The 25985-nt window shown below is 33.3% G+C and overlaps 1 protein-coding gene across 2 annotated transcripts in view; it reads left to right on the forward strand.

The window, feature by feature from the left end:
- The window catches only part of neur (E3 ubiquitin-protein ligase neur), a 125856-nt gene extending 112080 nt beyond the window's left edge, over nucleotides 1-13776 (forward strand). For both annotated transcript variants that reach the window (XM_067759356.1, XM_067759355.1), the window contains exons 2-3: nucleotides 5137-6971; nucleotides 7622-13776. In XM_067759356.1, coding sequence (XP_067615457.1) covers nucleotides 5137-6971; nucleotides 7622-7885 — 2099 coding nt within the window. In that variant the 3' untranslated portion in view covers nucleotides 7886-13776. The remainder of the gene's footprint in view (nucleotides 1-5136; nucleotides 6972-7621) is intronic.
- Nucleotides 13777-25985: the final 12209 nt, after the last annotated feature.

Below are 25985 nucleotides of genomic sequence, written 5' to 3' on the forward strand. Positions count from 1 at the left end.
ATAACTTCGCAGGCGTTTTGAATGTGAAATACAAAAATAAAAGCAGAAGGAGAAATGGATCAAATAGGCTGCAACGTTGATTGTAAGTTATGTTTATATTCGAAGAATTGTAAAATCGGCATGCGCCAGCTGCTTCGTAAGTGGAAAAGGACTTGTGATCACTATGTACATACTAGATAAATATCTAACATACAACTGTACCTTGTATGTATGTAGTTGCAATTATGTGTGTACATATGTATTCATACCATTCGAAAACTGTATAAAATACGAATGGCATGCGCTATCTGCAATAAAAAGACATTGTAGCATACTTCGACATAAGTGTTGATAACTTTAATGTGGACATGTACATATATAAGAGTGGCTGCTTCATGTTTTTGTTGTTGCATGATTATTTACTAACAGCCTAGTGATGTCAACATTCCCCACACTATGTTTTTTAATCCAACTTGTGTGGAATAATTTTAGACTCTTTCAACAGAACTTTGATTAGTGACATTGGACTTTAAAGCAGGAACGGAAAATAATTATTTTTTTTCCGGAGTCGAAAAAGTCCTGGTCAAAAAATTGTCCTAGGTGAAAATGTTTGAGTTCCCAGGTATCCCTATAGCAATATCATGTCGAATCATGAATCCTTTTTATTTTTCGAACTTTTTCCATAAAAGTCCACATATAAAGGTAAAATCTGTATTTTTATTTTTTGAGTCCGATAGAACTAGTTAAACTCGGATTTTTAAAAATAAAAGTTAAATCTGGCCTTTTATTTTTTAATGCCAAAATAAAAGTCCCGATTGATAACAAAGAAACGGCTTATCCGAAAAAAAAAAATTTTTAATTCGGTTAAGCAGTTTCTTTGTTATCAAGCGGGACTTTTATTTTGGCCTTAAAAAATAAAAGTCCGGATTTAACTTTTATTTCCGGACTTTTATTTTTAAAAGTCCGAGTTTAACTAGTTCTATCGGACTCAAAAAATAAAAATTCGAAAATAATTTTTATCTTGATCCAAATATATTTAAAGTCCAAAATTAATAGTTTTGCAAGGAATTATATTATAAAAGGAATAACAGTTTCAGCCCCTGCTTTAAAGCTGTGCTAATAAACAATGCTTGCGCCGTTCACTATTATATCAATATTATTTTATATGTATTTAATTAGCGAGACAAGCTCATATTGCTTTATACAATTTTGTTTGTTGTTATATGTACCTTATTGTGTATAAAATGAAAAGCAAAAAAAAGGTAATACCGAAAGAAAAATTATTTTTTTTTTTTTTGATCCTTCGAAATACAGCCGAAAAGGTTTTTTCGCTGTAACTTGGTTATTTGACGTCCGATTTTTAAAAGTGATATGTCATTATTTTGGCCGTGAGAAGCTTCACATTTCCGTTTAATGTCCTTTTAAGCTATGAAGTCGTTTTCACATGATTAGGTCAGCTAACAAAATTTTACCCCCCTAATGTATGCTTTTTTCCTTACCAAACGAAAGTACTTAAAAATTCAAGAAAATGTTGCTTTGAAACCATATTACTAAAGTAATAAACAAAGAAGTTATAGCAATTTCAATATTTATTGCAACTGTTATTTTACCTGATTCTTATTATACTTAGACCTGAAACTCATGATATTTTTGGAGGAAAAATTGCAGGGTTTGCATTAAAAAGTTAATAAAGATACGCCTCATATCATGAATAGGGGAAGTCAAAGTAAATAAGTGAGTCAAACCTGTTGTTTCGTATTTATAATAATAACGCTATGCGACAAAATCAACTTTTTTTCTGGGTATTGGATAAAACCCACTTTTTTGTAGAGATTGAGGCTTAAGTAAACAAAGTACCATCTCCGTTTTTCGAACTTAGCCTCCAAAAAATAGATATCGGCTTACGAATTTCGAGTTCGAAATTCTACATTTCGAATTTTAATTTTTTTGTTAACGCGTTCAGCAAATTGTAAAAAAAGTAAAAATGTGGGCGTGGTCCGCTCTTTTCCCTTATTTGAAGGGCTGAATTCTTTTTTTGAGAAATTTAGTATAACAGCTGTTATACGAGGTAAAGAGTCAGGCTCTGACTTCTGAATACAATCAGACTCTGACTTCTGACTTTTCACCTTTACTTTTTCAATTTGAAAACGACTTCATAGCTTAAAATGACATTAAACGGAAATGTGAAGCTTCTCAAGACCAAAATAATGACATATCAATTTTAAAAATCGGACGTCAAATAACCAAGTTACAACGAAAAAACCTTTTCGGCTGTATTTCGAAGGATCAAAAAAAATTAAAAAAAAATTTCCGAAACCCTCTCAACATAATCTTCAAATTTAGCGGCGGACATTAGCAACTTTCTTTTCGACCCAGTCTAATGAGATTGTACCCGTTTCACAAAAATACAAGTTTTCAGATGATATTTACTTTATGTATTGCAAAACGGGCCCCTTGTCTCTAATTAAGTTCACAAAAAAAATTGCTCAGAGTTAAACACTGTCACTTCCACCAATGAAAACTGTTAAAACAAGATCAACATTAGAATAACAGTGAAGGTTGTTCTGTTGATAAATCAGAAATTTCTGTGGAACCATAGTCATAAGAACAAACTAGTGAACGTCATGAATGTAAATTTCTCTTTAAAATATGTTTTTCGTTGTTGAAATCACCAATGAAATCAGTTCTCTTCACAAAAAATCAGTTAAATTGATTGAGAATCGGTAATTTTTACAGGATATTGGTGCCATGATACCAAATGTCTTCCAAATGATACCAAAAATCTTCTGTTGAAATGACATGTTCTCTTGACAAAAAACCTTTGAAATAAACATAATGTGATACATTTTATGGAATATCTATTAATTCAGGAACAACAAACCATTTGTTGATTTTAATAGCGTCATTTCTTTCGGTGTAGATATTTACCCGGCCGCTTCGACCGCTTTAACTAAGATGAGCAGCAAAACTTTATTCTATCGAACAAAGTAGCAAGGTAAATTCTATTCAACTTTAGCTGGAGTTTGAGCTCGCGCTGAAACGCTTTGGTCTCCTTGCGTCGTTTGACGCTTTAACTGCGCTATACGGGCCGATTCTGAGCGTTACCGGTAAAATAGTACCCAGAACATTATGTAACCGAAAATCGTTACCAGTTCTTTTATTCGCGATTCTGGCCAAAGTGGAAACGCTGTCATCACCGAAGAACTCACCAATGTCTGTGGTGAAATTTAAAAGTTGGGTTTCTTCGCCTTATCCATGGCGGAACGATACAAAGTGGCAGCATGCGACAGCTGAATATAAACTTTTTTATTTGATTTGATACATCAACTTCCGGCGCAGTACGATTTTGACATTCGTCCATCGAATTTACAAAAACAAAGTACATGGAATTTTTATTTATGTTTGTAGGTATGTCACCATGCTGCCACCTTGTATGGTTCCGCCATGGCTTTACCGAAAATGTGTCACTCGTAGATACGAAGTTAACGAATAAACGAGACGATGTGTATATATGTACATACATGCATAAGATTTTACATAGTTATATTGTAATTTATTCTGTAAAAGAACATAATGTAAACAAATATATAATATATAGCAAGAGGCAACACTTTTTTACTATTAACTTTACTTATTTCCGCTTACAATTCGTTATTTTTCAGTTTTGCCTTTTTCTAAACAACAGCTGTTGTGTGGTTATTTCGATGTAACCACCTACTTTTGTGGGTAAAAAATTATCCGGCTACTTTCGCGGATAGAATACCAAAAGGGTGTAAAAGTTTCCACATGATTTCGTTACCGTTGCGAAGAATGTTGTTACCACACTAGAATCGGGGCGATAAGATAACAATGAAACACCTTGCCGCTTTCTACTTTGAAACGACCGCCGCGTTTATGTAAATCCGCCTTGGCGTTTCATTGTATCTAATTCTTTATTCGACCCATTCCTATGGTACACGGTTAAAAATTTTTTTTTTAATGGACTTTGTGGCAGCGCTCTGCCCTTAAGTGGCCCAATGAAACCAGGCTAATCCTGTTCACGCGATCGATTTAGATATATATCTATGTCATAACATTTTTGGGTTTTTTTTTTTGTCGAGTCTTTGATGGGCAGCGGTTTGTCAAGCGTCGAGATCTGAGACTGCTCAGCTACAGAAGAGATATCATCAGCCAAGAGTAATGCTTAAAGAAAACAGAAGCAATCCCTTTATACATTAATTATTAAAAGTGGTGAGAACAATCTTTTTTTATAGAAAAAAGGGAGTCCGAGCTATCAAATGTGTTTGAGTGAGAGTTATAATCTTGGCATAAACACCGAAAAGGTTTATTTAGTTCGAAATTCGTTCTACGTTGTTTCATCAGGAGAGGTTTGAAGTGTCTCGAAGTCCGAGGGGTAACACAAAAGCTCACTTCATTCAGAAGGAATGGGCTTGAAATTGATCCATTTAAAAGTTTTGTCATAAATATTACACCAAGCATTTCCCTTCGACTAGCAAGAGTTGGAAGATTGATGAGCTTTAATCGATTAGTATAAGGTGGAAGATTATATAAAGAGTCCCATTGAAAATTTCTTAAAGCAAATAGTAAAAATTGTTTTTGTATTGATTCGAGAGCGTAAGTTTTTAACCAGGGTTCCGCATTCCATTTTTGGAGAACCATGTTTCAAACCATTCATCGCTTTAGGCAGATTTTCAACTTGTTTACCATAAATTGAAAACCGCTAAATTTAATACGACGTCTTTTAACTTTATTCGGTTTAAGATGTAAACTTAACGGACCAAAAAGTTCAAATTGTCAAAATTGTTTTAAATAAGCGAGTTTCTGGTCTATATACTATTTGTCCTCATTTTTCTATTGCATTTGTCTACATGTTTATTTTTCCTTGATATTTACATACATATCTTTTGCATATATTTACCTCAATCTTCAAGGTTATTATTACCTTGTTTGTAAAAACATGTATCTCTCTCCTTATTTATATTCTCGGTATTTTGTTTATCCCTACCGTCTTCATATTCATACTTGTAATCTTAATTTTTGTCATTAATTATACATATGTCATATCTTAACTGTACTTTTACATATACATATTCTTTTTGGCTTAATATGTGACATTTGTCTAAATTTCATCTTTCTCTCTCTTTCACTCTTTTCCAGTTCGCCGCTCGCCATCCTCCTGCCCCGGTCCGAACAATTTACCACCACTCCAATTTCACAGTGTTCATGGCGACAACATACGGATATCACGTGACGGAACTTTGGCCCGCCGGTTCGAGAGTTTTTGTCGTGCCATCACATTTTCAGCGCGTCCAGTTCGCATCAACGAACGGATCTGTGTACGTTTTACAGAGATTTCTAATAATTGGAATGGTGGCATACGTTTCGGCTTCACCAGCAACGACCCAGCGACATTGGAGGGTGCGCTGCCCAAATATGCATGTCCCGACTTAACAAATCGTCCAGGGTTTTGGGCTAAGGCGTTACACGAACAATATTGCGAAAAGGATAACATACTCTATTACTACGTCAATTCAGCTGGTGATGTGATATATGGCATTAATAATGTTGAAAAGGGTGTCATATTAAGCGGTATTGACACGCGTGGTCTTCTTTGGACCTTGGTTGATATCTATGGTAATTGCACAGCTATTGAATTTCTCGATGCGCGTGTCTATATGTATCAACAAAATGGTAATGGACAAATATCATCGAGTGCAACATTACCTGCCGGTGTTAATAGTACAGTAATTAATGGTGGTGGCACTTTGCCTGGGCCACAAATACCGCTAAATACACATCATCCACATCAACAGTCACGTCGCTCATTGCCTGCCGTAGAACAAGATTTAGATCGTCATGTGTTACCTTCAATGCAATCGCTAAATATTTCAATGGAACAAATGCCATACGCACAGGAGCTTGCCAATGGGCTGCCACCATTGCGTTACAATGCCAATGGACGTCTCATTCCAGTACCCTTTCACATAACTAAAGGCCGTAATGTGCGTCTCTCTTTGGATCGTTTCATAGCTTCACGCACTGAAAATGATTTCTGTCAAGGTTATGTTTTTACAGCGCGCCCCATACGCATTGGGGAAAAAGTGATTGTGCAAATACTCAAAACCGAACAAATGTATTTAGGCGCTTTAGCACTTGGCATCACTTCATGCAATCCTGCCGCCCTTCAACCCTCCGATCTGCCCAATGATTCCGATTTTCTTTTAGATCGTCCTGAATACTGGGTTGTGAGCAAAGACATTGCTTCGCAACCACAACGTGGTGATGAGATTGCCTTTTTTGTCGCACCCAACGGTGAGGTGACGATAAGTAAAAATAATGGTCCAGCTGTGGTGGTTATGCATGTCGATCACTCGCTGCAGTTGTGGGCATTCCTCGATGTTTACGGTTCAACGCAGTCGGTGCGTATGTTTCGTCAACAATTGCCCAATATGGTAAGCTATCCACAACAACCACTTTGTGCTGCACCATTAACACAACGCCTGCCACATCACAGCAATATCTCAATCGCTGCCGAATCAATGAATAGTCTGAATAGTCAAATGTCTGAATCGCGTAAAATGTTACATACTTCCGCGCTTACGGTAGCATCACACAATACTATGAATAGTTCTGTGGCAGCACTGGCTTCGATGCCATCTAATCCGACGGCAGCGTTATCCGCCCATTATAATGTACCTGCAGCAACAGTTTCGGCTGTAACGCCAGTCAGCAATACCAATGGCAATAATACGACGGCGACAGCGACTGGTCATATGATTAGTATGCCATCAAGTGGTGATCTTATACAGATTCAGCCAAATGGTGGTGGTACAGTTTTGGTTGTGAATTTGCCACCGGCCAACTCGACGCACGAACTTAATAATATAAATGGTGGTGGCTGCATCAGTGGTGTTGCTTCTTCAGCGCGGCAACCTACATCTGGTGTGTTAGCGGGTGCTTGTTCGACAATTGGAAGTAGTCAATACATTGAGGTAAGGAAGCAAGAGTTTTTGTGAATATTTGAAAGACTTATTAACATGGAAAAGATGTAGCTTCACATGACGAGTGCACGTAATAATCACGACTTTCTAAATCCAAACAAGACATAATCACGACAAGACAATATTTCCTGCAAAGAGAAACCCCGTCAGCTCTAAATACCGATAAAGTACAGCCCAGGCAAGTTTCCTCTTATACACGTATACACAGAAGGGTGAAAACGGAGAAAACTTGTTAAAATAGTGTTCATGTTTAGTGGGGATTTTTGTCGAAGGAACTTGGGAGGTAGAACGCTTGGGGAAAGGGGATGTCAGAAGGTTGAAAAAAAGAGTTCAAAAGAGAGACAAAGACAGAGAAACAGTAAAATGGAAAAGAAGAGAACTAGAAAATCAAGGTGATAAAAAAATGGGAATGAGGGAAGACCAAAAGAGCGCGGAAAAGAACGAAACAGAGGGATAAGGAAAGGGAGAGAAAAACAGTAAGATAAAAGAAACATCACTATCAAGTTATTTGAGTATGTCTCATCCGTTACATATGAATTACCAGCTTTTAAAATCTATCCTGATAATGCTAGTTGCCAAGTTTTTACATAGCCACCAACAAATTCTAATTCATCACTGTTTCTCATGTTTCTTTTATGTAGCCTGTTGCAACATTGAATGGCTGTCACTCTAATCAAGAAATGAACAAATGGAAGGACACCGTCGATCATAGTGGTGGCAATAGCAGTGCCAACGCTGAATGCACGATATGCTATGAAAATCAAATCGATTCGGTACTCTATATGTGCGGTCATATGTGCATGTGCTATGATTGCGCCATCGAACAATGGCGGGGTGTGGGTGGTGGACAATGTCCATTATGTCGTGCCGTTATACGTGATGTCATACGCACATATACCACATGAACGAGGGCCAATATTTGGTAACCGTCGCATTGATGGTGAAATGGAAACAAATCAAGGATCTATATCTACATATGCTATAAGCCAAAACTTCGTAGAAAACGGCGAGTTGATAAGAATGTTCGCTGTCGGATACAATTAATTTAAAGCGAGAGAGACAGAAGAAATGAGAGATATAGGCAAAGTAATTCCTACTTCAATTAAGTGTGTCTCCTAAACAAATCATATTTAGAAATTATAATACAATGTACTATGTACGTTTTTAAACTGAAACATGAAAGCATGAAAATCAACTAAGAATAACATTTGAATGCCGTCAATGTGCTAAAATTTAGCACAAATTTAATTATAAGTATGCACTAACTCACAGCCTTAGACAGTAGAGAAAATATACTATAATTGTATAACTGAGAACTCGCGAATTGTGTAAGCACTTTGAAAAGTGTAAGAAAGCAGAAGAAATTAAAAAATAATTTAAAAAAATGCATATTATTGTAAATTAAAATTGCCACGAAATTGATGAGAATACAACTTACTTATGATTTAACCTAAGCTACAGTGCGCTATTAAATATTGTAAAATGAAATTCTAATTTAAAGCTAAAATGCAGACTAGAATACTTTATAGACAGGAAAAAAAGTTAAAAAGAAACTCGTAAAAATTTAAAGTATTTACTCTGAAACAGAGCCACATACCTAACCAATGTAGATTTTATAATTAATAGGTACTCAGTAGGTGGCAAACGTTGAACTCATCGAACGAACGACCCGAATTGTTATCGGGTGAATAAATGTTACTAAGGCATCACTCTCTTTGAGCTATGTAATTTTTTTTTTGTTTTCAGTTTTGCTAACTATAGTGCCGACAGTTTTTTCACTTATAGTGAAGCTCTATCGATGGGAACTTTTGATTCATTATACTAATACCAACATCGATAGTTTAACAGCGACACTTTTTTAAGGTTTGTCGTATATATCCCATGCCCAGGCTGTCATGTTATTTACTTTGTATGGAATTTAATAAAAAAAATGGAGTTCTGTTTCAAGTTGATCTTTATTTGTGTATTTTGACGTATAAATCACCACCAAATATTTAGCCATGTGCCTCGATAGCCAGACTATCCATCTATGGTAGGGATGGTGATCGCACCTATTGGATGGAGGCGAAGTGCAGTTACAGTAAGAAGAAAAAGAAGAAGGGATGGTGACCTACCTTCGATAATAACGACAATGGTAACGATAGTTTGCCACCACTAGTAATTAGTTTAGTAATACGAGCAATTATATGATTACGCTAAGTAAACAATTAATATATTTCGATTGTGAAACTTTGCATGCAAAGAAAATTTTAAAGGTTTACATATTTGACAAGATTAAACGCAAGCGAAGACAGAATTTAAAAAATTGTAACAGAACAATATTCTAAATTTGTGATTTTATAAGTATAAAAATAACAAACAAACAAACAAAAAAAAGGCAAAAATATAAATTATGTGACGTTTATCGGCGTCTTATCAAAATTGTAATTAAATATTTAAAATTGTAATTAGTTATTATTAAAATCCTCTTTTCTTCACAGTATATAAGCGTTTTTAAAAAAAATGGTCGCTTTAAATCCTTCTTTTGTTTATATGTATTATACATATATACATAGTAAATACGCAAGATTTGGACTTTTTTCGCTTAAAAATTTTTATTGCCGTTATGTGATTAATTAAAAGGCTGATTGTATATGCAAATGTTTGTATGTATTTGAAAATTTTAAGTAATTGTTTAACTTTTATTTTCAATATTTGCTTTTGTTTCGCTAGAATTTTACATAAACATATTTTAAAAATTTATATTTTAGCATGTTTTTTTTTTATTGCTAAGAGGAGGCTTGTTTTTGAAGCATTTTAATTAAGTTTTATCAGCGCCTATAATGGTTAGATATGATTTTTTCTTCTTTACGAGATTTCATCTAATTTAGTGCTCTTAAATTTTATATAATTATAGAAAACTAATCAAGAAACTGCCAATTCTAAATAATATGGAGAAATGCGAAAAATTTGTATTCGTATTCAGTGATAGGTCGTTTAGGCTCAACAAGTACAAGTTTCGCGCGACGTTTTGCAGTATTACCGTCCATATCGGGAATAAAGGTTATTTCTAATCGCAAATTGAAAATTACACAGTATTGATAGTAAAAAATTTAAAAATGTAAAAGTTCGAAATAAAAACACATTTTTAATACGTCGCGTAGATAAAATCGACAGACAGAGCTGGATAGTAATGATTACTTTGGGAATTTATATACTGTCAATTCCCAATACAAGTACTTCAGAAAAGTAAATAATTCCTTTCCTACACAGCAAAGGAATTGCTGGAATTTTTTACTGCATTTACCCAGCTCAATTGACTGATAACTAGAATATCGCTTTTTCGCGGTCAACGTTTCGAAAACACCCTATCTCAGGAAAGTTTTGCAAATTTTTCTAAATGAGACTTGTTTGAAAAAACCGCTCACTTTGAGAATTCTTTTAAAGAACGCCCCATCTCAGCATTGGCTTCAAAAACTCCATGTCTAATTATAAATTCAATACATTTTGAGCTGAGTTTAGTTGAATCCTTTGACAGGGCATTTTCGAACTGTCTGTCGAGTTAAGGTGGGACTCCATTCAGTGATTGAAATATTTTGAAGTCTAAAGCAATAGAGGTTTAAGTTTTCATGGTTTTTTCTTTCTGTCCCACAAAACGTCGCCGCATCCTTTCGAAAGTTCGACAACGCCTTAACTGTCGAATCAACTATTCGTAAGCTAAAAATGTTACACTTACTCACAAAAGTATTTTGCATCCGATTTTTTGCAAATTTCAGCAAGTTTTCCTTAAGTTAAATTATTTTCGCAATTTTTTTATGAAAAAAAATGTTAATATATAACAGACGAAATATAGGTTAAATTTTCATCAAAGTTTTGAACTTTAACTTGAACAATACTGTGCTAATCTTAATCCGCTAAAGTGACCTCCTGATTTTTGGCAATTTTTTTCTTAGCGGACCTTCGTACTTATTCCCATATAAACTTTAGAACGGTATTGTTTTTTATATGGGAAAAAAACGAAGGTCCGCTAGGAAAAAAGTTGCGAAAATAATTTAGCTTAAGGAAAACTTGCTGAAATTTGTAAAAAATCGGGTAATAGTCTAGTTGAGGGGTCGACTGCTAATACGCTACCAAAATATCGAGAGAGGTGTCAAACGACGCGTCTTGACATCAGTATTAATAATCCGAAGGCGGAGAATAAAAATTTTAACTCGTTCAAAAGATATTAACGAAAAACCGGAAAAAGACCCGCGGGTACCTCCGAAACCGGGGGTGGGATCTATAGTATTTTTGCGCAGAACACCTTTCTGCGTTGGGGGCCTTCGGCCGCGGTTATAACAAATAACCCTGGGCTACGCCATGCCAAGTCCGGGTGTGTGGTATAACCGTGGCTACCGCCACGGTGATGCACAATTTTTTTGGTGGGTACAAACAACAACAACCACATGGAAATCGCCAACTTCAACTGCAAATATCTCCGGACAGAGATAAAATTTTTCTTTTCCGCCATCGGATTATTGTTCTCGAGATTAATACGCGTTTTTTGACACCTCTCTCGATATTTTTTGTAGCGTATTAGCAGTCGACCCCTCAACTAGACTATTACCAAAAATCGGATGCAAAATACTTTTGTGAGTAAGTGTATATCTTTTCTGCTTATTTCAGGAATTACTTATTTTATTCAGTGGGGAGGAAACAATGAAAATATTTGATAACTCTAAAAGGGATACCAAAGCGGCCATTGGGTATTGAACACGCGACTGTAGACTATCGAATGACGGAAAGCCTATGACATTGAAAGTTTTGTAATACATTCTCTAGTTTATCAGAGCTTGATAAACAAATATTTTATATGCATAGCCATAAACCTATTCGTAAAATTGTTTAAGCATGTTAAAATATAGTTAAACCAAGCGCATTACAAAGATTTAAAGTTTCACAGCTTCTATAATGCTATATTCAACCTCAGCTACTCGAGCCGAAACCTGTTACAAAAATGAATGCATCATACACATATTTAGCAGGCGAGGCAATGGCAACCACAGACTCCTTGGGGGTGGGAGTGAGACGACCTAGACGGTTCAACGTGGTAATATCAAATCGTTACCGAGTTGGTCCTGTCATATCAAATCGTTACCGTTATGTACCGGATCTATATCCAAGTACTCCCAACAACAATAACATTCCCAAAACCTTCGGGAGTATCATTATCGTTAAAACAACAACAACAACATCAGACATTAACAAATCAGCCTTTTCCTAAAACAATTAATCGCATAATAAATGTTAGCTTTGTTTACGAAAATTATTTAATTTTTCTGTAACGCAGCAATTTAATGAAATCGGTAATAAATTCCTAACTACAAGCACGATTACAAATAAAATGAAATTTATTTGCTTATAAAACTGCCACTACTTATTAAAGCGAAAGATATAAAACTGTATTTTAAGTATAAACATCGTATATTTTAATGTTATAAACAATTAAGTAACAAAAATGCAACTTAAATTACAACAAACTGCCCAAAGTATAAAATAAAAGAAAAAATCAAGAGAAAGATAAATGAAAAATGGCAAATTAAATGCACAGTTATTGTATGTATATAATCTTAAGGCGCATTCAGCGTTCCTTTCCGAATCATTCTCGTTTTTTTTTTTTTTTGTGCTCATAGAACGTGCTCGTGCCGCAAACCATTAGTTCGGCACACTTCGTACGAGCTTCTTATCTTTCATTTTATAAACTTTTCAAAGATTTCACTTGTGAATAAAGAGAAAAATTATTATTTTAAAATCATTTTGCATCGTATAAAGAGCGTTCTGCTAATTTCGACTTAGCGCTCGAAGAACCAGTAAAATATAAATACAAATCTGTCTGGACGCGAATAATGAATTCGTTTTTATACATATATATATTTTTAGATTTTTCCAGCTGATGCTTTGACGAAACCTTAATTGAGTATACTCTTTAATTTAATTCTAAAAAATCAATTACAAATTACATTTAGGGTAGTCACGTCACTCTGGTTATCAACTTAGTTGTTTATGTGTTTATATTGTTAACACAGTTTACAAAAACGAAATACACTAGAGAAATAATTATTCACCAAATAAGTTGATAACGACCTGACGTGAATACCCCTATTGACTATTATTTATTTATACATATATGTAAGTTAGGTACCTAGGTATATTTAGGTTATTGTGAAGTTTTTACTTTATTTATATCGACTAAAAGCTTGTTAGCGAAAAACTAGAATTTTTTAAATTTTATTCTAACGAATTGTAAAAAATAATCTGCTGTAATCGTTTTCAACAATTGTTATTTTAAAAAAAATTTATTGTGAACTAATAAGAAGAAGAAAAACTACACTGATAACTATAATTTTGTAAAAAAAAAAAAAATAAAACAATCAAGCGAATAATTTTTGGATTTTCATTTTGACGAATTGTATAATACTATTGGAAATATTCTCTACTAAAATATGTACTACATAACGAAAACGCATTCACTACTTCTTGTTTTGTTGCATAGATAAACTTACCCTTCCTAGCAGTTGGCAGGTTTAAATTTTTTTTAAATATTTTTAATTAATCTTTTCTGCAATAAACTTGTAAATTGAAATTTCTAATATCGCTACAAATTAGTTTTAATATAATTTTTTAAGACTTCAAAATACATACTATTCATATATTTTAAATTAATTTTACCATAAACTACTGCTTGGTTAATTAAGTTATTTTTTGTATTAATTTCTAGTCAATGAATATTTAAAAAAAAATTAATGCATAATAATAAAAAAAAGACAAAGATAAATAATTTTTTTATTATAAACTATCGTACCCGGCAGACGTTCTCCTAAAAAAAAATAAATGTAAGGCGCGATAACCTCCGAAGAGATCTAAGGCCGAGCTTCTCTTCCAATTTGCGTCGTGCTAATCTTGATTTTCCCTACAAATTGGCCGGACGGGACCTACATGTTTTATGCCGACTCCGAACGGCATCTGCAAGGCAGATGAGTTTTCACTGAGAGCTTTTAATGCCAGAAATACACCCGGAGCGCTTACCAAACACTGCCGAGGGGCGACCCTGCTTAGAACAATTTTCTTCTAATTGAAAAACCTTATTTCTAAAATTTTGATGTTGATTTGCCCGGGGTGTGAACCCAGGGCATACGGTGTGGTAGGCGGAGCACGCTACCATCACACCACGGTGGCCGCCGTTCTCCTGCCCTATATTTTAAAAATGAACTTCTCTTCCCCTTATTCATCTCTATATCATCTAATAGACTACCATACCAATTCTAAATATTCTCGCGGACTTTTTTATTCCCGCGGAAAAATTTCTCCAATTCTTTTCTCCTAGGGAGAACAATAATTGGGGAATAGGAATTTCGAATTTTCGAAGTCAGCTGTTTTGTCAATTGAATTTTCGTTGCGCATTTCTTATTTTGTTTGCAAAATTGAAAAGTTTTATAACCGCTCTGCGTTACACGCTTTACGCAACAAAATGCACCCCTGCGTGCAGGTGGCATCGCCGTCAGCTGTTGCTGAGCAGCAATGCCAATTGCACTCAGCAGTGGCAATAACATTCAGCGATAAGGAAAAACGGCAACGCAGCGTGGATGTATAAAACAGTTGAGATAGAACCGGCAAATTACATACACGCTAATTAAATTGAGAAGTAAGTGAATAGAAATAAAATCAAAGGCAGCAACTAGAAACTAAGACCTGAACGTGTAAAGAACAAACTCCCTTAAAAAAAAAACAATTAAATTAAAAAAATTAAAACAAACGTTTATTTAAAAGGAAACAAAGGAAAAAGTAAGTGTGGTGTCTACAGCAGCTAGTGTGTGTGTGAACAACAAATTTCATGGTGTCCACGATGGACACCTTAAATGGCGACCGTGACGCCGGGCCTCGAAATGGCGGCCATAGTGGCGAAGAGGCAGGCCTCTTAAAAACTAAAATTATAAAAATTTAAAAATCAAAAAAAAAAAATTTTTTTTTATTAATTAAAAACGAAAATGAATTAAACCATCAAACAAAAATACAAAAAATCGAAAGAAAATGAAATATTAATTACAACAAAATACACATATACGAAAAGAAAAAGTTACAAATAAAAATCCAAAAATCTACAAAAAAAATTTAAAAAACTATAAAAATTACAAAAAATCCTACAAAAAAAAAATTTTTAAAAACATTCGAAAACCCATACAAAAAAATTTAAAAACATTCAAAAACTCATGAAAAAAAAAAAACTAAAAACATGAAAAACTTTACAAAAATATACGGATACACGGATATTCAAAGCTTTACAAAACAAAATTCCGGAAAGGCAACTGAATTAAATCAAAATAAATTTTCATTATAAAAACTTTTAAATGGGTATATAGGGTGGTATTTGAAGTGAAGATAATAATACGTAAAACTATTTTTTTTCGGAGATAATAAAATATGCGAAATAATTACATAACTTTTTTCTTTGTAACTAAAAACGCAGAAGATCTACAAATACAACATAATATAGAAAACTAACAACAACAGAGATAAACTACAAATTATTAAAAATGGAAAAATCGACAAATTTAATACATAACTGAAATAGTTTATACAAACATACGGTAATAATTTGGAAAATTGATAAATTCTAAAATAATATAAAACCTAAAACTACAAAAGGGCTACTGTACCTCACATACCACATAACGGTCATAGGCAGAACACGCTACATACAATAATGGCTATATGTACAGCTACACCTATACATAACGCCGAAAACTACAGCAAACATCAGCAGCAGCAGAGCGCTAGCAGAGGAGGTTATTATATATAACGGAAGAGGGTATCATATGGCAGGCTAGCAGCGGCAGAGATGGTTATATTATATTATTCGACTGGCAACGAATAGCGGCTTCAGAAAATTTGCAGTACGGGTATGGCGCACAGTGTGCACAAAACAAAAGTAGACTATTAAAATTTTATTTCAACATGTTCTTTAAAAATATTGTAGTTTTGAATTTTCGTACTATCCCATTATTTTATTTTACCACATTATAATTAACTTTTCCTATAAATAAACATCACCTATGTAATTCCTATTACTATTACTATTTTGAAACAAAATTTATTATTATTATTATTAAAACATTACAAAAAAAATACAAAAATGAGAAAAGCACAACACAAATACATTTGTAAACATTCTTAATGAATTTTTTTAGATAATATGGGTCACAGTTGGACAAAACCAAACCTAAAATTTTCCGATTAATGCATCTAATCAAATACGATTCTTTTTCTACTTGTTCACATTCATTATATTTCAGCTGTCTTAATCATAACTTCATAAATAAGTAAAAATTTAATCTCGTTGATTCTAATCCAATTTATGGAAATTCTAATTATTGTAAACTTTCACAAAAACATAGCTTTGTAACATTTTCATTATAAAAACTTTTTTTTGGTTTTGCCCAACTACCCCATATACGTACTTACTTTTCAAGTGTAACAATTTATTTTGCCAACCTACAGTGCGTCCGTAAACAAACATACATAATTTTTTTTAGCGTAAACAATGGTTCCGTAAATAACTAATGAAATTTTTTTAATCTCGGTGCGCCCGAGGATATTCGTATTATAAATTTGAAAAGATGCGGTGCGCCCGTATCTATAAAAATAAAACTATTAAATTGAAGGCCGAAAAACAACAAATAAAAATAAAAATAAAACCATACAATTTTAATAAAAACGGTGCGTCCGTAAAGGCACAATCACATTGAGATATTTTTAATAAAGCGGTGCGTCCGTTATCATCAGCCAAGTCCTTTTACAAAAATAAAATATTTTCCTTTGAAATCAATTTAAATTAAATTACTTCAATATACATTCAATTTATCATTAAATATTCAGTCTTTCATTAAATTGCCGGATAATTCTTTCAATTTCACATCAACATTCAATTCAATTTCAATTTCTGTTAAATTTTCGTAAGCAATTTCCACAAATTCGACTTTAATCAGTTTAAATATTTCTTCTTTGCTTCCTACTACATATGTTCCTTAGAAATCAAAAAGACCCGCGGGTACCTCCGAAACCGGGGGTGGGATCTATAGTATTTTTGCGCAGAACACCTTTCTGCGTTGGGGGCCTTCGGCCGCGGTTATAACAAATAACCCTGGGCTACGCCATGCCAAGTCCGGGTGTGTGGTATAACCGTGGCTACCGCCACGGATGCACAATTTTTTTGGTGGGTACAAACACAACAACAACCACATGGAAATCGCCAACTTCAACTGTAAATATCTCCGGACAGAGATAAAATTTTTCTTTTCCGCCATCGGATTATTGTTCTCGAGATTAACACGCGTTTTTTGACACCTCTCTCGATATTTTTTGTAGCGTATTAGCAGTCGACCCCTCAACTAGACTATTACCAAAAATCGGATGCAAAATACTTTTGTAAGTATATATCTTTTCTGCTTATTTCAGGAATTACTTATTTTATTCAGTGGGGATGAAACAATGAAAATATTTGATAACTCTAAAAGGGATACCAAAGCGGTCATTGAGTATTGAACACGCGACTGTAGACTATCGAATGACGGAAAGCCTATGACATTGAAAGTTTTGTAATACATTCTCTAGTTTATCAGAGCTTGATAAACAAATATTTTATATGCATAGCCATAAACCTATTCGTAAAATTGTTTAAGCATGTTAAAATATAGTTAAACCAAGCGCATTACAAAGATTTAAAGTTTCACAGCTTCTATAATGCTATATTCAACCTCAGCTACTCGAGCCGAAACCTGTTACAAATATGAATGCATCATACACATATTTAGCAGGCGAGGCAATGGCAACCACAGACTCCTTGGGGGTGGGAGTGAGACGACCTAGACGGTTCAACGTGGTCATATCAAATCGTTACCGAGTTGGTCCTGTCATATCAAATCGTTACCGTTATGTACCGGATCTATATCCAGCAAAGTACTCCCAACAACAATAACATTCCCAAAGCCTTCGGGAGTATCATTATCGTTAAAACAACAACAACAACATCAGACATTAACAAATCAGCCTTTTCCTAAAACAATTAATCGCATAATAAATGTTAGCTTTGTTTACGAAAATTATTTAATTTTTCTGTAACGCAGCAATTTAATGAAATCGGTAATAAATTCCTAACTACAAGCACGATTACAAATAAAATGAAATTTATTTGCTTATAAAACTGCCACTACTTATTAAAGCAAAAGATATAAAACTGTATTTTAAGTATAAACATCGTATATTTTAATGTTATAAACAATTAAGTAACAAAAATGCAACTTAAATTACAACAAACTGCCCAAAGTAGAAAATAAAAGAAAAAATCAAGAGAAAGATAAATGAAAAATGGCAAATTAAATGCACAGTTATTGTATGTATATAATCTTAAGGCGCATTCAGCGTTCCTTTCCGAATCATTCTCGTTTTTTTTTTTTTTGCGCTCATAGAACGTGCTCGTGCCGCAAACCATTAGTTCGGCACACTTCGTACGAGCTTCTTATCTTTCAATTTATAAACTTTTCAAAGATTTCACTTGTGAATAAAGGGAAAAATTATTATTTTAAAATCATTTTGCATCGTATAAAGAGCGTTCTGCTAATTTCGACTTAGCGCTCGAAGTACCAGTAAAATATAAATACAAATCTGTCTGGACGCGAATAATGAATTCGTTTTTATACATATATATATTTTTAGATTTTTCCAGCTGATGCTTTGACGAAACCTTAATTGAGTATACTCTTTAATTTAATTCTAAAAAATCAATTACAAATTACATTTAGGGTAGTCACGTCACTCTGGTTATCAACTTAGTTGTTTATGTCTTTATATTGTTAACACAGTTTACAAAAACAAAATACACTAGAGAAATAATTATTCACCAAATAAGTTGATAACGACCTGACGTGAATACCCCTATTGACTATTATTTATTTATACATATATGTAAGTTAGGTACCTAGGTATATTTAGGTTATTGTGAAGTTTTTACTTTATTTATATCGACTAAAAGCTTGTTAGCGAAAAACTAGAATTTTTTAAATTTTATTCTAACGAATTGTAAAAAATAATCTGCTGTAATCGTTTTCAACAATTGTTATTTTAAAAAAAATTTATTGTGAACTAATAAGAAGAAGAAAAACTACACTGATAACTATAATTTTGTAAAAAAAAAAAAATAAAACAATCAAGCGAATAATTTTTGGATTTTCATTTTGACGAATTGTATAATACTATTGGAAATATTCTCTACTAAAATATGTACTACATAACGAAAACGCATTCACTACTTCTTGTTTTGTTGCATAGATAAACTTACCCTTCCTAGCAGTTGGCAGGTTTAAATTTTTTTTAAATATTTTTAATTAATCTTTTCTGCAATAAACTTGTAAATTGAAATTTCTAATATCGCTACAAATTAGTTTTAATATAATTTTTTAAGACTTCAAAATACATACTATTCATATATTTTAAATTAATTTTACCATAAACTACTGCTTGGTTAATTAAGTTATTTTTTGTATTAATTTCTAGTCAATGAATATTTAAAAAAAATTAATGCATAATAATAAAAAAAAGACAAAGATAAATAATTTTTTTATTATAAACTATCGTACCCGGCAGACGTTCTCCTAAAAAAAAATAAATGTAAGGCGCGATAACCTCCGAAGAGATCTAAGGCCGAGCTTCTCTTCCAATTTGCGTCGTGCTAATCTTGATTTTCCCTACAAATTGGCCGGACGGGACCTACATGTTTTATGCCGACTCCGAACGGCATCTGCAAGGCAGATGAGTTTTCACTGAGAGCTTTTAATGCCAGAAATACACCCGGAGCGCTTACCAAACACTGCCGAGGGGCGACCCTGCTTAGAAAAATTTTCTTCTAATTGAAAAACCTTATTTCTAAAATTTTGATGTTGATTTGCCCGGGGTGTGAACCCAGGGCATACGGTGTGGTAGGCGGAGCACGCTACCATCACACCACGGTGGCCGCCGTTCTCCTGCCCTATATTTTAAAAATGAACTTCTCTTCCCCTTATTCATCTCTATATCATCTAATAGACTACCATACCAATTCTAAATATTCTCGCGGACTTTTTTATTCCCGCGGAAAAATTTCTCCAATTCTTTTCTCCTAGGGAGAACAATAATTGGGGAATAGGAATTTCGAATTTTCGAAGTCAGCTGTTTTGTCAATTGAATTTTCGTTGCGCATTTCTTATTTTGTTTGCAAAATTGAAAAGTTTTATAACCGCTCTGCGTTACACGCTTTACGCAACAAAATGCACCCCTGCGTGCAGGTGGCATCGCCGTCAGCTGTTGCTGAGCAGCAATGCCAATTGCACTCAGCAGTGGCAATAACATTCAGCGATAAGGAAAAACGGCAACGCAGCGTGGATGTATAAAACAGTTGAGATAGAACCGGCAAATTACATACACGCTAATTAAATTGAGAAGTAAGTGAATAGAAATAAAATCAAAGGCAGCAACTAGAAACTAAGACCTGAACGTGTAAAGAACAAACTCCCTTTAAATAAAAACAATTAAATTAAAAAAATTAAAACAAACGTTTATTTAAAAGGAAACAAAGGAAAAAGTAAGTGTGGTGTCTACAGCAGCTAGTGTGTGTGTGAACAACAAATTTCATGGTGTCCACGATGGACACCTTAAATGGCGACCGTGACGCCGCGCCTCGAAATGGTGGCCATAGTGGCGAAGAGGCAGGCCTCTTAAAAACTAAAATTATAAAAATTTAAAAATCAAAAAAAAAAATTTTTTTTATTAATTAAAAACGAAAATGAATTAAACCATCAAACAAAAATACTAAAAATTACAAAATCGAAAGAAAATGAAATATTAATTACAACAAAATACACATATACGAAAAGAAAAAGTTACAAATAAAAATCCAAAAATCTACAAAAAAAAATTTAAAAAACTATAAAAATTACAAAAAATCCTACAAAAAAAAAAAATTTTAAAAAACATTCGAAAACCCATACAAAAAAATTTAAAAACATTCAAAAACTCATGAAAAAAAAAAAACTGAAAACATGAAAAACTTTACAAAAATATACGGATACACGGATATTCAAAGCTTTACAAAACAAAATTGCGGAAAGGCAACTGAATTAAATCAAAATAAATTTTCATTATAAAAACTTTTAAATGGGTATATAGGGTGGTATTTGAAGTGAAGATAATAATACGTAAAACTATTTTTTTTTCGGAGATAATAAAATATGCGAAATAATTACATAACTTTTTTCTTTGTAACGAAAAATGCAGAACAACATAATATAGAAAACTAACAACAACAGAGATAAACTACAAATTATTAAAAATGGAAAAATCGACAAATTTAATACATAACTGAAATAATTTATACATACATACGGTAATAATTTGGAAAATTGATAAATTCTAAAATAATATAAAACCTAAAATTACAAAAGGGCTACTGTACCTCACATACCACATAACGGTCATAGGCAGAACACGCTACATACAATAATGGCTATATGTACAGCTACACCTATACATAACGCCGAAAACTACAGCAAACATCAGCAGCAGCAGAGCGCTAGCAGAGGAGGTTATTATATATAACGGAAGAGGGTATCATATGGCAGGCTAGCAGCGGCAGAGATGGTTATATTATATTATTCGACTGGCAACGAATAGCGGCTTCAGAAAATTTGCAATACGGGTATGGCGCACAGTGTGCACAAAACAAAAGTAGACTATTAAAATTTTATTTCAACTTGTTCTTTAAAGATATTGTAGTTTTGAATTTTCGTACTATCCCATTATTTTACCACATTATAATTAACTTTTCCTATAAATAAACATAACCTATGTAATTCCTATTACTATTACTATTTTCAAACAAAATTTATTATTGTTATTATTAAAACATTACAAAAAAAATACAAAAATGAGAAAAGCACAACACAAATACATTTGTAAACATTCTTAATGATTTTTTTTAGATAATATGGGTCACAGTTGGACAAAACCAAACCTAAAATTTTCCGATTAATGCATCTAATCAAATACGATTCTTTTTCTACTTTTTCACATTCATTATATTTCAGCTGTCTTAATCATAACTTCATAAATAAGTAAAAATTTAATCTCGTTGATTCTAATCCAATTTATGGAAATTCTAATTATTGTAAACTTTCACAAAAACATAGCTTTGTAACATTTTCATTATAAAAACTTTTTTTTGGTTTTTGCCCAACTACCCCATATACGTACTTACTTTTCAAGTGTAACAATTTATTTTGCCAACCTACAGTGCGCTACAGTGCGTCCGTAAACAAACATACATAATTTTTTTTAGCGTAAACGGTGGTTCCGTAATTAACCAAAAAGATTTTTTTTTGCATAAACGGTGGTCCCGTAAATAACCAATGAAATTTTTTTAATCTCGGTGCGCCCGAGGATATTCGTATTATAAATTTGAAAAGATGCGGTGCGCCCGTATCTATAAAAATAAAACCATACAATTTTAATAAAAACGGTGCGTCCGTAAAGGCACAATCACATTGAGATCTTTTTAATAAAGCGGTGCGTCCGTTATCATCAGCCAAGTCCTTTTACAAAAATAAAATATTTTCCTTTGAAATCAATTTAAATTAAATTACTTCAATATACATTCAATTTATCATTAAATATTCAGTCTTTCATTAAATTGCCGGATAATTCTTTCAATTTCACATCAACATTCAATTCAATTTCAATTTCTGTTAAATTTTCGTAAGCAATTTCCACAAATTCGACTTTAATCAGTTTAAATATTTCTTCTTTGCTTCCTACTACATATGTTCCTAAGAAATCAAAAAGTAGTTCCCAGAATTTCAGAACAAGACTCAGATTCCGAAAATTCCAAAAATTCAGATTCCAATTCCAAAAATTTTAATTCCGAAAGTTCCGATTCCGAAAATCTCGATTTTAAAAGCCCAGCTTCCGAAGGCGCAACCACATACTCGCCCATTACAATCAAAAACCTTGTTGTTAGACTTTCTTTGTCCGGAGAATTTCACGGATTTGAGGAATTGCCCGAAACAAATATGTCAAATCCTCCTAATTCCGATACAAATATGGCGACTCCTGAAGAAAAAAGAACGTTTATCGGCATATGTGCTGGTATTATGCGTGAAAATTATAGCGGTGAGCCCCTAGGTCTCGAATCTTTCATTACTAAAATTGAGTTAATCGAACAATTTGTCGACGAAAATTTGACTGACATTTGTATTTCATATATTAAATCCAAACTCGATGGTAAAGCTCGAGAAACGATACCAACTCAAGTACTTTCAGTTAACGATATAAAAATAGCACTACGTAACCGTATAAAACCCGACAACTCCAAAGTTGTGGCCGGAAAATTTGCAGCTTTGCAAGTTAATAATAATAATTACACCGATTTTGCAAAACGCGTTGAGGAATTGTCTGATGCTTTAGAGCGTTCGCTCATTATCGAAGGGATTACTCAGACCAAAGCCCGTGAAATGGCCATCGAGCAAACACTTAACGTTTGCCGATTGAACGCAAAAACCAGTTTAGTGAAATCAATCCTCGCTTCAAACAATTTTTCTGATTCCAAGGACGTAGTAGCCAAACTGATTGTAGAGCAATCAAATGAAATAAAACAACGCCAAGTTTTAGCATTTAGGGCGCGGAACAATAACGATTTTAGAAATTTTCAAAGTAATAACCGAGGTCGAAATTTCCAAAATCAAAATCGTAACTTTAACAATTATAGACAAAATAGACCATCCTTTAGTAACAGTAACTATGGCAACAACTTCAATCGCGGCAATCAAAGGCAAAATTTCCGTTCCGGCGGTGGAAATCGGAATCAGCCTAATAGTAATAATAATAGCAACAATAGTCGTACTAGCAATAATAGCGGTTCTAACACTTCCAATAATAGAGCTAGAAATGCAAGCGGGCTTTAAACAGGGAAGCTCCTCAGGAGCGAACACTGAGGGAGGACGAGACAAATTACTAACTGATTCAGCTCACAATTTTTTTTCTAAAAACGTTTATTGTCTTAACTTAAACTATTCCGATTTTATACAAATAAATATTACTGGTTCTAACAAATTTTGTACATTTCTAGTCGATACACAAGCCGACATTTCCTTAATTAAAATTTCTTCTCTTAATAAAAATTTGTCAATTAATAACAATGATACAATTAATATTACTGGAGTAACTACAGATACAGTTTCTACATTAGGTACTTTTATAACCAACTTACACTTTTCAAATTTTTATATCAAACATACGTTCCACGTGGTAGACAATGATTTCAACATTCCATCAGACGGAATACTTGGTAAGGATTTTCTAAAAACAAATAAATGCGATATCAGCTATGCAACAAATTGCAGTTCCTTCTGGCTAGGCAATGAAAAGATCGCACTTCCCATCCTTCACGGAATGGAAAGCGATACATTTGTTATTCCACCTCGTTGCGAAGTTTATAGAATTTTCGCCTTGGAAAAAGACTCAGAACCACTTTTCGTGGATTCTCAAGAGATTTCTGACGGTGTTTTCACAGCGAAATGTATAGTTGATACTAGTAATCCGATCATTAAAGTAATAAACACCACAAATAGCGTAAAATACGTAAACAATTGCAACATTCAAACCGAAAAACTTTTTAATTATAACGTTTATAAAATCAATAACCCAGTAAAGCAAGATAGTCGTATCAAAGAACTTAAAAGCATTTTAGAAAAACAAATACCTAATTATGCTGAAAATAAGCTTATTAACTTATGTTTACAATATTCCGATATTTTTGCGCTAGACAATGATAAAATGACAATAAACAATTTTTATGAACAAAAACTAAGACTAAACGATACGACGCCAGTATACATTAAAAATTACCGCCTACCGTATTCTCAACGCGAAGAAATAAATAAACAAGTTAATAAATTATTGGAAAACGATTTGATCGAAAATAGTTGTTCGAATTATAACAGTCCCTTGATTTTGGTACCGAAAAAAGACCTAAATGGCCAAAAATCGTATAGAATGTGCGTTGACTTTAGGGCCTTAAATAAAAAGTTAATTGCCGATAAATTTCCTTTGGCACGTGTAGACGATATTTTAGATAACCTTGGCCGTGCGAAATTCTTTTCTACATTAGATCTTTTTTCGGGTTTTCACCAAATCCCACTTCACAAAGATTCAAGAGACATAACATCTTTTAGTACTGACCGAGGAGCTTTTCGATGGAAGGTGTTACCATTTGGTCTAAACGTAGCTCCAAATTCATTTTCAAGAATGATGTCAATTGCATTTTCTGGTATTTCACCCAACCAAGCTTTATGTATGTAGACGATATAATAGTAATTGGATGTAGCGAAGCATATCATCTCAATAATCTAAAAAAAGTTTTCGAAACCTGTAGGATGTTCAACTTGCGACTTAACCCAAAAAAGTGTAATTTTCTTAGACCTGAAGTAACTTTCTTAGGGCATAAATGCTCAGCAAATGGTTTGCTATCAGACGATTCAAAAATTGAAGCAATTAAAAGGTATCCTAAGCCAGGCGATAAAGATGCTGTCCGAAGATTCGTGGCATTTGCAAATTATTATAGGAGATTTATTCCAAATTTCGCTTCTTTAGCAGCTCCATTGAATCGTTTGAGTAGAAAAAAGGTTGAATTTAATTGGCATGTGAGTTAGCTTTCGAAAAACAAAGAAAAAGTCTGATTTCTCCAAAACTTTTACAATATCCAGATTTCACCAAAGAATTTTTAATTACGGTTGATGCTTCAAAGTTAGGTTGTGGTGCGATACTGAGTCAAAATCATAACGGTAACGACTTGCCAATTTGTTTTGCTTCAAAATCCTTTAGCAAATCAGAACAAAATAAAGCAATTAAAGAATTAGAACTTTTGGCAATATATTTTGCAATAAAGCAATTTCGTGCATATATTTATGG

The sequence above is a fragment of the Eurosta solidaginis genome, chromosome 1, assembly GCF_040869045.1.
Source record: "Eurosta solidaginis isolate ZX-2024a chromosome 1, ASM4086904v1, whole genome shotgun sequence".
Lineage (NCBI taxonomy): Eukaryota > Metazoa > Arthropoda > Insecta > Diptera > Tephritidae > Eurosta > Eurosta solidaginis.